We start from the raw sequence: 13,029 nt of genomic DNA, 5'->3' as shown, positions 1-13,029 counted from the left end.
CCAGGTGATTCTAATGTGCAGCCAAGGTTGAGAACCACTGCCTTCGTGTTATATATTTCATTTTTTACCATGTTTACATTCCTCCCCCCAGGACTGGAACAGCAAGAGCCTTGCTTGCTACTCAAAGTGTGGCTTGTGAGTCAGCATCATCAGCATCACCTGGAGGCTTGTTAGAAATGCAAATTACCGGATTTCACCCAGACCTATTGTATTGAAACCTGCTTTTTAATAAGACCCCAGGTCATTCCTGTGCACATGAAAGTTTGAGAAGCATGCTCCACATCGCTGGTGAGGTCAACACACAGAAAGCAGAGTAATGTTTGTATCTCCCAACAATTTTCTAAAGAGTTTTCCTTCTTAGCATCCTTATTTTTGGAGGGAAAAACTCAAGTGCACCAACAGTGACGGTAATAAACCCCAGTGTCTGCTGCCACCTTGTGGTGAGGAGTTTCAACCCAGCCAGAATGTGCTCTTTTCCATTAAATAAATGGGGAAATGTTGGGAGGGAAGGGTGGACCAGGTACTCAACTTTTTTAGCCAAGTGCTTTGAGAGAACACGACAAACGTCCAAGATATAATAAAATAGTCCTTGGAAGTGCTGTGAGGTGTGCTGTGAGAAGGCCAGGTAACAACCTGCCTTTTCATGAGTGTCCCTGGGACTGAGTATAGGCAACTCTAGTTGAGAGATTTAACAAAAGCTGGATCGTTGGTATTGCTCCTATAGCTTCTTTCCTCTTTGGAATTCGGCATGCACAGCTGACTGTGATAATCATCACCAACCCAAATGCCTGTGGTTAGAATCAGTGGTTCTCAACCTTGGCTGCACATTAGAATCACCTGGAATCTTTTTAAAATCCTGATTTCTGGGCCTCATCCTTCAGTTGCGGTTCGATTACTCATCAGGACACATTCCCAGGTTTGAGGTTTGTTCCCCAGTTGGGGCGTGTGCCTGAGGCAACTTATTGATGTTTCTCTCTCATATCAAAGTTTCTCTCTCTCCCTTCCTCTCTAAAAATCAATAAAAACATATTCTTGGTAAGGATTTTTTTAAAAAGTTCCTTTTCTGTCTTTAGCCAAAAATGCAAATTCTTTTTATAAGAACAGAGTCCCTAGAAGTTGCTTTTTTATCTGCTTTCCTCTCTTCTCATTTGTAATAAGTGACTGATAATTGCAAGTGGTATCATCCTCTACTAGCTGGGGAGTTCATAAATGTCTACAAGGAAAACTGCCGCAGATACCTAAGTATGGAGGTCACGCTCGCAGGTGCTTTCCTGAGACAACCAAGCTACAGAGTCCTGTCCACATGACTGTACTTCGGTCCCTGTGGAAGTCAATCTAACTGCTGCTGCGAATGTTCTCCTCACAATGACCCATCAGGAAACCTAATCACCACGTGAGCAGCCAGCCAGGGGGCTCTGGACAGTAAGAGGAAAGGCACAGTGAGTCATCAGGCCAGCTGGGGATCCTAAAATTCTTCCATCCTGCCCTGGCTGGTTTGGCTCAATGGATAGAGCGTTGGCCTGTGGACTGAAAGCTCCCAGGTTTGATTCCAGCCAAAGGCACATGCCCAGGTTGCGGGCTCTATCCCCAGTAGGGGGCGTGAAGGAGGCAGCCTATCAATGATTCTCTCTCATCATTGATGTTTCTATCTCTCTCTCCCTCTCCCTTCCTCTCTGAAATCAATATAAAATATATTTTTTTAAAAATTCTTCCATCCTATTTCTGTTTCTTGTCCAGTGACAAAACCTTCTAGTCATTAATAACACATACCACATCATCAACACAGCAGCACCCAGTCTTGATATCTTTTAAGAATCCTTTGATGTTTCTAAAATAGTTTAGAAGCCCACACACACTCTCCCCCACTGTGATGCCACAAGCATGGCCCTTGGTTAACTACCTTCATTGTAAACATTACCTCCCAATGAGAGGCAGCCTGGGTTTGCATCCAGTTCTACAAACCCTGAGTAACTGCAAGTAATTTTCCTAAACTCTGTGCCTGAGGTTTCTCATCTGTAGAGTGGAAGTGATGATAACACTGCCTTCCATGAAGACTGAATGCGAAGATGAACTACATCGACATATAAAATGTGCCAAGAACAAGAGCTCACACATGATCAATGTTAGATGTGTATTTGCAATTCCTACAAACTTTTTAATCTCATGAGAATTACTGTTATTATTTGAGCATTTTTCACTGTTGTTGCTTGACCATTTCAGTTTAAATACATTAGAACTTAATGGGTCATCTTTATTATATCAAAACCTGAGGCTCTCTACTCACCATGGTCATCGCTGTGCGAGGATGAAGTCTGTCACAGTCCACACCTTCCACCGTGAGGTTATACTGCTTCACAGTCTCGTAGTCTGGCTGTGTGGTGAGCTCAATCATTCCAGAGAGAGGGTGAATCCAGAATCTTTGTAGAACTTGGATGTCTCCACTAGCTATTTTGTACGTAACACAGTTCGGTGGGTAGTCTTCATCAGTGGCAGTCACTCTTCCAACTTTGTAGAAAGCTGCCAATAACAGTTATTAAGGTTCAATCTTGTCATGCAGATACACAAGTTTAAAAAGCTGGACAAGTCTTTGCCTTCCAGATAGTATCATAGTTTCTCAAAGGGCCAATCTGAAAGCCTTTGGACAAAGAAATGTGCTTGGAAAGCCCAACTCTACATGATGGAAGTGGCGTAAGTCAAATAATATGAGTTAACAAGAATTTCATAATATCAATAATTACTTACATGTATTGCATGCTTATTTCCTACCAGACATTATGCTAAGACTAGAGGCCTGGTGCACAAATTCATGCATGGGCGGGGTCCCTCAGGGTGGCCTGCGGGGATCCGGTGGAAACCCGCAGTTCAATGCCGCCTGCCGCTCATCCCGGCCCCACTGAGCCTGCCAGGAGCTCATGCCCAGTCAGTCACAATCAGGAGAGGCTCATGCCGCTGCAGCGTCACTTGCCAGCCGTGAGCCCTGCCTCTGGCGCCTATCCCGATGGGGATGGGGGGTGGGGAGATTGGCCCTCCGGGTGGGTGGTGGGACTCCCTTGCCAGCCTAGGATCCAGATCTGTCCTGCTGATGTTCACGCAGGTTGTCGGGAGCCACCTGGCAGCTGCTTTTATATCATTTCTTCCTTGTGGAGCGTCTAGGGAGGGGAAATGGCCACAGTGCCCAGACTGACTTCCAGGAGGCCAGGCAGCACTGTTGAGATTGGGCTGGTAGCACAGGTCCGCGGGTGCCTGGCCTTCTCCAGAGATCGGACCTGCAGGACTACTGAGGGAGTGAGTGGCTGCTGCCTGGCTGATGGGCTGCCAGGGCGGGTTGGTCAGCTCAGTGGCCCGCCCCCTGTGGGAGCACACTGACCACCAGGGGGCAGCTCCTGCATTGAGCGTCTGGTGGTCAGTGCACATCAGAGCAATCAGTCAATCGTTCAGTCACTTAAGCTTTTATACATAGATTAGCATCAGATAATGGTTCACAGTACAGACTCTGGAACCAGACTGCCTAGGTTCAAAATCTCAGCTCTGACACTAGATGCAATTCATTGAAAAATTCTATAAGCTCTCTCTGGGCCTCATATCTTTTTTATCTGAAAACAAGGAATAATAACAGTGGCTATCATCGAGAGTTCTTGTGAGGATCAAATAAGTTAACATATATAAAGCGTTTAGAATAGTGCCTGGTATATTGTAAATGCTATATCAGAATTATTTACACACAGTATCTCATTGAATCTTCTCAACAGCCTTATGATATATGGACTATTACTGTCTCCATTTTACAGACAAGGAGAATCAGTCCAGTGGTCTTAAGTAATTTGCCCAAGGTCACACATCTAGGAATGTTAGAGTCCGGATTCAAGTCGGTATCTGCTGCCCTGGCCAGTGTGGCTCAGCAGTAGAGTGTTAGCCTGAGCACCAAAGGGTCACAGTTTCCATTCCTGGTCAAGGGCACATACCTTGGTTGCAGGTCGATCCTAGGCCCAGGTTGGGGTGCCTGAGGCCTCTCTCTCTCCCTCTCGTCCCTCTCTTCCATTCTCTCTAAAAATCAATGTAGCCCCAGACAGTTTGGCTCATTGGATAGAGCGTCAGCCTGCAGACTGAAGGGTCCCAGGTATGATTCCAGTCAAGAGCACATGCCCAGGTTGCAGGCTCGATCCCCAGTGGGGGGCGTGCAGGAGGCAGCCAATCAATGATTCTCTCTCATCATTGATGTCTATATCTCTCTCTCCCTCTCCCTTCCTCTCTGAAATCAATAGAAATATATTAAAAGAAAAATTTTTTAAATAACATAAAATAAAAATTAATGTAAAATATGATCTCTGGCAAGGATTAACAACAACAGCCCACATTTTAACACTCACTTTGCTGTGATTTCAGTGTGTAGTTCCCCACATAATCTTTAGAAAAAAGATGGTATAGTAGACTGAATTAATAGACCCATAGTCTTTATCCTTCCTGCCATCATGCTCTTTGTCTTCCCACATGATGTGTTTTGGCCAATGTGATATTAGCAAACCTGACGAGCAGAGGCCTGAGAAGCACTCATGTGCTTAGGCTTGGCTTGCTCCTGCCCGTCTGCCTCTGCCTGAGAACATTCTCAGACGAGCCTATTGGAGGAGAGAGGAACCAAGTCATCAGTCACCCCAGCTGAAGCCAGGCTAGATGAGCAAGAAGCCAGCCAATTTCCATAATTTTGAACAATCAGAGCCAAAACTAGAGAGACAGTTCAGCCGATTCTCAGACTCATGGGCTAAATAAATGTTCCTTTTTGTATAACTCTAATTGGGGTGGGGATGAGGGGGGGCGTTACACAGCATACTTATAGTAATAGATAACAGATATAACAGACTTGCCCCTCAGTCATTTTCTGACTGGCCTATAAGCTCCAGGGCGGATACCAGACCTCCTCCATGTAGTGAATACCACCACACATGACTAGTCTCAGCAACATGTGCATAGGACATTGTAGTTGCTGATCACCAAGACCAGAGAATTACTATGAAGGAACTATTTAGTGGGACACCACCACCTGCAACCTCACGGGATTTCTTTCACAGTTTGCATCTTTCTTTGACTAAGGTTCATCAGTCTCTGGTAATGTTATTAAGCAGGCAATGAACACAACTCAGAATACTAGGAACAGAGAAAACACACTTCTGGAAAGAAATAATATTTCATTATGGCAAACCCAGAGTATAAAGAGTCCAACCTAGAAAAAAAGTGTTAGAACTGATCAACGACCACTTAAAATAGATTAAGGGTAAAATTGCCATCTCTATCCTATAGTTCTAGTCAAAGTTGGCATCATTTTTGCATTTAACACCTGGTTAAGCATAATGGAAAGCCTATCCTTCTGTATATATAAAATTAACCCTCCAATAAAATTAAAAGCCATCTTGAGCATCTTTAGCTAAAGTTTGAAATAGAGTAATTATGAAACTCTGCAACTCGGCCAGACATCCTATCAAAAACCATTGGAAATGAAATATGTTTTCCTTGTGACCTGCCACCCACTGTGATTCAATTTTCATGTATTTTCTTCTAAATCGTTTCTGTTAAAAGAATTTTTTTGCCTATGCCCACCTCCCTCCAAAAGCTATTTGTCAAGGACATATTTAGTTGCTCATCACATACCATCAGATTTTATTTTAAGTTAAAATTATAGATTCCCATAATTTTGTTAGGATAACAAGAAACCTCATGTGGTGCTCAATGCACTCTGACACCCTATGCTAACCAACAGCATGAAAAACACTCCACGTTAAAGGATTGTCTAATGTCCTCCTGGTCTACAGGCTAAAGGTTGGATAATCTGAGAAGAGTTTGTTTTCAGAGTAGTTTTAACTTTCTAACTTCCTCATTTAAAATGAACCATCACTGAGGTGTGAAGAAGATTTAGTCTCCTCTGGTGGGTATCGCCTCAGAACACCAACCCTCCCATAATTTCATTCATCCTTTGTCCTCTGGGGGAAGATCACAAGGAAAGTTTTGTGTGTTCTTTTAATGGCAAGGAAAAAATTCTGGCACATTGTAGGCACTAAAATGTTAGTGGTTATTATTATTATTATTATTATTATTGGTAATACTACTGTGGCTTTTGTCAGTATGTACCATATAATTTACATGCATATAATTATCAGTTAATCTTCATCTCAACTATGACATTGTTATTGTAATCTCTATTTCCCAGATGAGAACTTAAAGGCACATGGAGGTTATATGACCTGCCTAAAGTTATTTGACTAACAGTGGCAGAGATAGAATTTGAATCCAGTTCTATTTGATTCCAACTCTCATGGTTTTTCTGCCACATCATGCTGCTCTTATGAAGACATAGAAGTCCTCTCTCTGTTACAGCAGGACATTAACCAGCCTTTTGGAGAATAGGACACACACACATGAATTCTCTGAACTTGTTTTCAAACTACTGGTAATCCCAATCATCAAAATTCATCCAAGAAAAGCAGCCAGGAATACAAAACAGAGAACTGGACCAGGAACATGGAAGTCTGTACTACCCATCATCTCTGCCATTCACCAGTTGTGTGGCCCAATTCTCTGTCCAGCCCCCACAGTAATATTCATATAAAAGGGTTGAATCTTTGCAGTCCTTCCAAATTGACAGTGCTGTAATTGAAAATTCTAAATCCTTCCCATAAGCCATCAAGAAGGTATTAAATTATGCTCAAGAAAAGCCAGCCATGTTCAATACATTTAGAGTCCTACCTTGAAAACATAAAATTATATGTCAGGACAGCTTCAAAATTACAACTAAACTACAAACCAACTGTCATTCAGAACTGCCTGAAATACAGCTGAATGGAAGTCTTACAACTAGGGATTTAATGAAGAAGCCACCAAGTTTTACCAAACATTCAAAGAAGAACTAACTCCTATCCTCCTCAAACTATTCCAAATCATTCAAGAGGAGGGAAGACTTCCCTTTTATGAGGCCGCATTACCTGAATTCCAAAACCAGATAAAGATACTACAAAGAAAGAAATTACAAGCCAATACCCTGATGAACATAGATTCTAAAAATCTCAACAAAATATTACCAAATCAGATCCAGCAATACATGAAAAAGATCATACAACATGACCAAGTAGGATTTATTACGGGTATGCAAGGCTTGCACAATATTCGCAAAGCAATAAACATGATGTATCACATAAACAAAATGAATAATAAAAACCACATGATCATATTAATAGACACAGAAAAAGCATTTGACAAAATCCAGCACCCATTCATGATAAAGACTCTCAGCAAAGAGGGAATAGAAGATCACACCTCAACATAATAAAGGCCATATATATGACAGACCTACAACCAACATCATACTTATGGGCAAAAACTAAAACCATTTTCCCTAAGAACAGGGATGTCTTCTTTCACCACTCTTATTCAACATTGTAGTGGAAGTCCTAGCCACAGTGATGAGACAAGAAGAAAACATAAAGGGCATCCAAATTGGAAAAGAGGAAGTAGAACTCCATCATTAGCCAAGTGACATGATATTGTACATACAAAATGCTAAAGACTCCACCAAAAAAAACTGCTATGTTTAATGAATGAATTCAGCAACCTAGCAGGATACAAAATTAACATCCAGAAATCAATGACATTGTTATACAGCAATAATAAACTCCCAAAAAGAAAAACAAAAAACAACCCCATTTACCATTGCAACAAAAAACCTAAGATACCTAAGAATAAACTTAACCAAGGAGGTAAAAACCTGTACTCAGAAAACTATAGGACATTGAAAAAGAATGAGAGGGAAATACAAACAAGTGGAAGCGTATATCATGTTCATGGGTTGGTAGAATTAACATCATTAAAATGTCCATACTTCCCAAAGCAATCTATAGACTCAAGGCAATCCCTATTAAAATAACAATGGCATATTTCACAGACCTCGAACAATTGTTCCAAAAATTTATATGGAACCAAAGAAGACCCCAAATAGCCGTAGCAATATTGAGAAACAACGTTGGAGGGATCACAATACCAGATATCAGACTACATTACAATGCCATTGTAATCAAAATAGCCTAGTACCAGCACATGAACAGTGCCAATGGAACAGAGCCAAGACCCCAGAAATGGACCCACACCATTATGATCAACTAATATTTGACAAAAGAGCCAAGAGTATGCAATGGAGTAAAGACAGTCTCTTCAATAAATGATGTTGGGAAAATTGGGCAGGTACATGCAAGAAAATGAAACTAGACCATCAACTTACACCACACATAAGAATAAACTCAAGCCAAAGCTGGTTTGGCTCAGTGGATGGAGCGTTGGCTTGCGGACTGAAGGGTCCCAGGTTCGATTCCGGTCGGGGGCATGTACCTGGGTTGCGGGCACATCCCCAGTAGGAGATGTGCAGGAGGCAGCTGATCGATGTTTCTCTCTCATCGATGTTTCTAACTCTCTATCTCTCTCCCTTCCTCTCTGTAAAAAATCAATAAAATATATTAAAAAAAAAAAAAAGAAGAAACTCAAAATGGATAAAAGCCTTAAATGTAAGTTTCAAAACCATAAAAATCCTAGAAGAAAACATAGGCAGTAAAGTCGCAGACATCTCTCATAGCAATAGCAATATGTTTATGGATACATCTCCTAGGGCAAGACAAACAAAGGAAAAATAAACAAATGGGACTACATCTAAATAAAGCTGCACAGCAAAAGAAACCATCAACAAAACGAAAAGGGAGCCATAGTACGGGAGGACATATTTGCAAGTGATGCACCTGATAAGGGGTTAATTTCCAAAATATCTAAAGAACTCATACAACTTAACACCAAGAAGACAAATAATCCAAATAAAAAAATGGGCACGGGACCTGAATAGACAGTTCTTCAAAGAGGACATACAGATGGCCAAGAGACATATGAAAAAATGCAGCATAGAAAGTATAGTCAATAATCCTATATAATAAAAGCCTAACATGCAAATCGACCAAATGGCGGAAGGACCGGTCACTATGAAACACACTGACCACCAGGGGGCAGATGCTCAATGCAGAAGCTGCCCCCTGGTGGTCAGTGTGCTCCCACAGGGGGAGCGCTGCTCAGCCAGAAGCCGGGCTCATGGCTGGTGAGCACAGTGGTGGTGGCAGGAGCCTCTGGAGGCGATTAGGAGCAAGGGGTCCCGGACTTCGAGAGGGTGCGGGCTGGGCTGAGGGGACCCCCCCCCCACCGCCCAGGGCATGAATCTCGTGCATCAGGCCTCTAGTATTCTAATAACTATGTATGGTGTGAGATGAGTACAAGATATATTAGGATGATCATTTAGTAAGTTATATAATGTTTAATCACTGGGGTGTATACTTGAAACTAATATATTTTATGTCAACTGTAATTATAAAACAAAACATGGTTTAAAATTTAAAAATGGCACAGGATATTATTTTTTTTAAGAATAAGATGAAAGTGAAACAATATCAATCTTCATTGGTGTATCAATGATGCAAATGACTTCTTTGCTGAATTGATAATAGTTTTTGATTGCCAGAAGAATATTGCCTCAATCTTTGTGATAATAATAAAAAATAATGAATTAAGCCCTGCTACACAGTATTTGCCTATTCCCATGGTGTAAACATTCCCACCATTGCCAATTTTTAGCTATCAACATAATAATAAGCTGGGAAGAGAGGTTCAGTAGCAAATAATTACATATACAGAAGTTCACCATGCAGGTCAAAGATATTTAAGAAACCTAAAGGGTATAGATAATGGTAAAATGTAGTAACATAATTAAGAAGTGCTGAGTTTTTTGAATACTTACTAATTTTTTAATGTAATTTATGTAATGAAGTTTATATAATTTAATTTTATAACCAGTAATATCAGGTTATAAAATTCCTAAAAAATTAATAATTGGCTCTTGTGAGCCAGTATGATTTGACTTCAGCACACTACTGGTTTCATTTATCCCTTGAAGTACTCAAGCTAAGCCTGGGGACCACCATCCAGAGGTGGTGAGGCAGGGATATGTTCCTCACTTGGATGACAAAAAAACACAACATTATCTCTGCTGTTCCTTCAAAATCTAATGTTTATTGGTTTATGCTATATATATATATGTCCTAATTCAATTCTAAGTCATGGCTTAGAAAGGATCTTGACTCTGGACCTGAAATCTGACCTCGGATGTCTACAAGATAAAATTGCATGGACAATGGCCACATTGTCCCTACTACCTTTACATTGGACCTAATCCAGAGGCAGGAAAGAAGAGAAATGGAATAAAATTATGATGATGTCTATTGGTCCATTACAAAAATATCTGAAATCTGACATCAAATTGCAAGGGAGCCTTCGAGGAACCATCAGCTTGCTATACTGAGGTCATTGCCATTGTCTGAAGGTCTGGAACCGCTTAAAGCTCCCTCTGCTGCTTATGCTTTGTCATCTTTCCATTGGTCACCCATTTGGGATCCGGTAGGAGTTTCCTTGTGCTTCAACATCATGGAAGGGGGGATCTCTTACCTCCTGCTGTTTCTGGAACGAAGAATGAATAGTGCGCAGCCTTAAACACAGGGCTGAAATCATTGGCGGAGGAACCTGTACAATGATCATCACAGTTACTGTAAAATTGAACAGTGAATACATGCTTTGTTGTATTGGTGGTTTTGGTCCACAAACAAGCTAAATGTGCCCCCCAAAACCCCAAAACAGGCTTGCTGGAAGATTTTAAACTATGATGAGATTCTCTCTGGTCCCAAATAATCCCTGTTCCCATGCTCTGCATTCTCGGGGAACATAAATGAATTCTAGCCAAAGCAATTAGTAAAAGATATGTATCGTCTGCATGCCGTATCTTATTTTATACAATAGTGAATATGTATGTGTGTATCATATATAGCACATATAATTGTATATTTTACAAACGGGAGTTTATTGTATTTTTCATGAGTACAATCTCTTCCATTAGAGGTTTTCTTGGGGTGTCATTCTCAACCCAGCATATGACATACTACTTTCTGCTTTTACTGTATATCCGAGGAAGTGGCATGGAAAGAGACTTGGAAAAGGCATGTTCAAGGATTGGCTTCAACATATGCTCTATGGCCTTGAACTAGCTTAACTTCTCAGAGGCCCAGTTTCTTCATCAATAAAAAAGGAATAATATTCGTTTCAATCTCCCACTTCATAGCATGTGAGGACAAAATATGATCTTTCCCAAAAAAGTTTTCTTGCACTATAAAAAGTTAAGTAAAAAGTGGGTAATGTATTTTACTCATCTCACCCAGATGTTTGTGTACAGTGTGTCATAGGAAAATATTATATTATTTATTTCAGACCAACAAGCTCAAACTAATGTATCTGAAAGTTGTTTAAAAGAAGAAATTTGATGGACAAACATAAAGCAAGCAAATTGCAAAGATTAAGCTTTTTCTAATAAGAATAAAATAATAACATTTACTCTGCAAAGCATTAGTAGTAGTTTTGTCACCATTTTACAGATGAAGAAACTGAGGTTCTCAGAGTTAAGTGTTTTGCTAGGTCACACAGCTAGTAAGTTGTGGAGTGGGTATTGGACTTAGTTGTGTCTGCCAACATCTCCCAAAATATCTCCTCTGAAATGCTTGATATGTCAAGTGCGAAATGCTGAGTTAAACAAGGATTTAAAAGTTTCTTTATGGCAAGACTTCATGGATTTCTGATATGTCATTCTGTGTTTGGAATGTCCAGGTATGCATTGCTCTCCATAGTTATCTGACCATGAAATTTTTTGTTAGTGGCTTCTCCTGTAGAATTCGTGTTCTGAAGAACACTTGTATATTATGTCTCCTGAAAATCTATGCCACCTGTCAAAAGAGAAAATTTGATCTGGGGTCTATAGGACCTCACTTAAGAGAATCCATGGCATTCTTTATATTAGTTGTATTTTCTACGAACAGTGTCTACAGTTTTCATCCGCATCTGATATGTATCCTTGACACCAAGAACGGTTAGGAAGCGCTGTTCCACAGATACAGGTGATTTATGTGAAAGCCTCGATGTTTCCTTCAATAAATCCCAGGCAGGTGCCATAAGAGCAGGTGTCGTTTCCAGCTTTGCTGTACTATGATTTTTGTTGCATACATAAAGACTCGAAATTGTGCTAATTACCTGGCCTATAAAAATAGACTGCACCACGTGTGCAGTGTTCAAAGCACCCTTTATGAGCAGTTGTTGTGAATAAGTTGGTGTGTGAGGATGTGGATTTATTACTGTGAGATTTTTTTTCTCTCCGTATTGGAGAAAGGCTCAAATCTGGTGAGAACAGATTCTTTAATGGATTAGTTAGGCCAACAGGATGAGTAGCTGCAAGAAAAAAGCATTCTCCCTAAAAGATCAGCCAAGATTTGCAACAGGCTTTTGCATGAAACAGTTAAGACTCCCCCAATGGGAAGCAAAGAAAACACAAGAGGAACACTTCTGGGCATACTGTCAGGATGTGTCCCCATCGCCTACACATTCCTTCTCAACATAGTTGGGTCACTTAAGTCTACAAATCACATTTAAAACTTAAATTTAAACTTAAAATCTTACATCTGTGAGTCAGGTGGGATCTAAAGAATTTGAGATCTGTTGCTTAAAGTTCAGCGTTCAGGTCCTTTAGTTGCAAATCTGTCCGACCCATACCACCCTTCCACCCTCCTCTGTCCATGCAAAGCCCTTTCCCACTGCTTCCAGATGTAAGCTCAGAGTCCTTCTTAACTCAATGATCCAGGCAAACACCACCAATGGATCAGAATTGGCAGAGGCCAAACCCAAACGTCACTCCTAGGTTCTCCCTTACCAGGCATTGACATTTTACTGCTAAGCTCATGTCTGCAACCGCACAACCACCTTCTTGAATGTTTTGATGCCAATTGCCTACTAGATTACTTATTACCATAAGTTCCAGATACATAACAGACACTTGGCATGAATAATAGATGTATCCAGAAACTTTTGTGAGTCCCCATTTTCACAAATATTTCTACAGCAACAGATTCACTCTTAAAGGTTGGTCCCATG

General features: G+C 40.7%; 1 protein-coding gene across 1 annotated transcript in view; it reads right to left on the bottom strand.

Annotated features, from left to right (window-relative positions):
• LOC102244247 (cadherin-related family member 3) overlaps window positions 1-2,773 on the bottom strand; it is a 76,593-nt gene extending 73,820 nt beyond the window's left edge. The window contains exons 1-2 of the mRNA XM_014546132.1: window positions 2,767-2,773; window positions 2,285-2,517 (exon numbers count right to left, since the gene is read on the bottom strand). Coding sequence (XP_014401618.1) covers window positions 2,285-2,517; window positions 2,767-2,773 — 240 coding nt within the window. The remainder of the gene's footprint in view (window positions 1-2,284; window positions 2,518-2,766) is intronic.
• Between the last annotated feature and the right edge of the window lie 10,256 nt (window positions 2,774-13,029).

Source organism: Myotis brandtii, unplaced genomic scaffold (assembly GCF_000412655.1).
Source record: "Myotis brandtii unplaced genomic scaffold, ASM41265v1 scaffold430, whole genome shotgun sequence".
NCBI classification, from domain to species: Eukaryota; Metazoa; Chordata; class Mammalia; order Chiroptera; family Vespertilionidae; genus Myotis; species Myotis brandtii.
The sequence above is the reverse complement of the archived record's forward strand: the minus strand, read 5'-3'. Positions and strand labels throughout refer to the sequence as shown.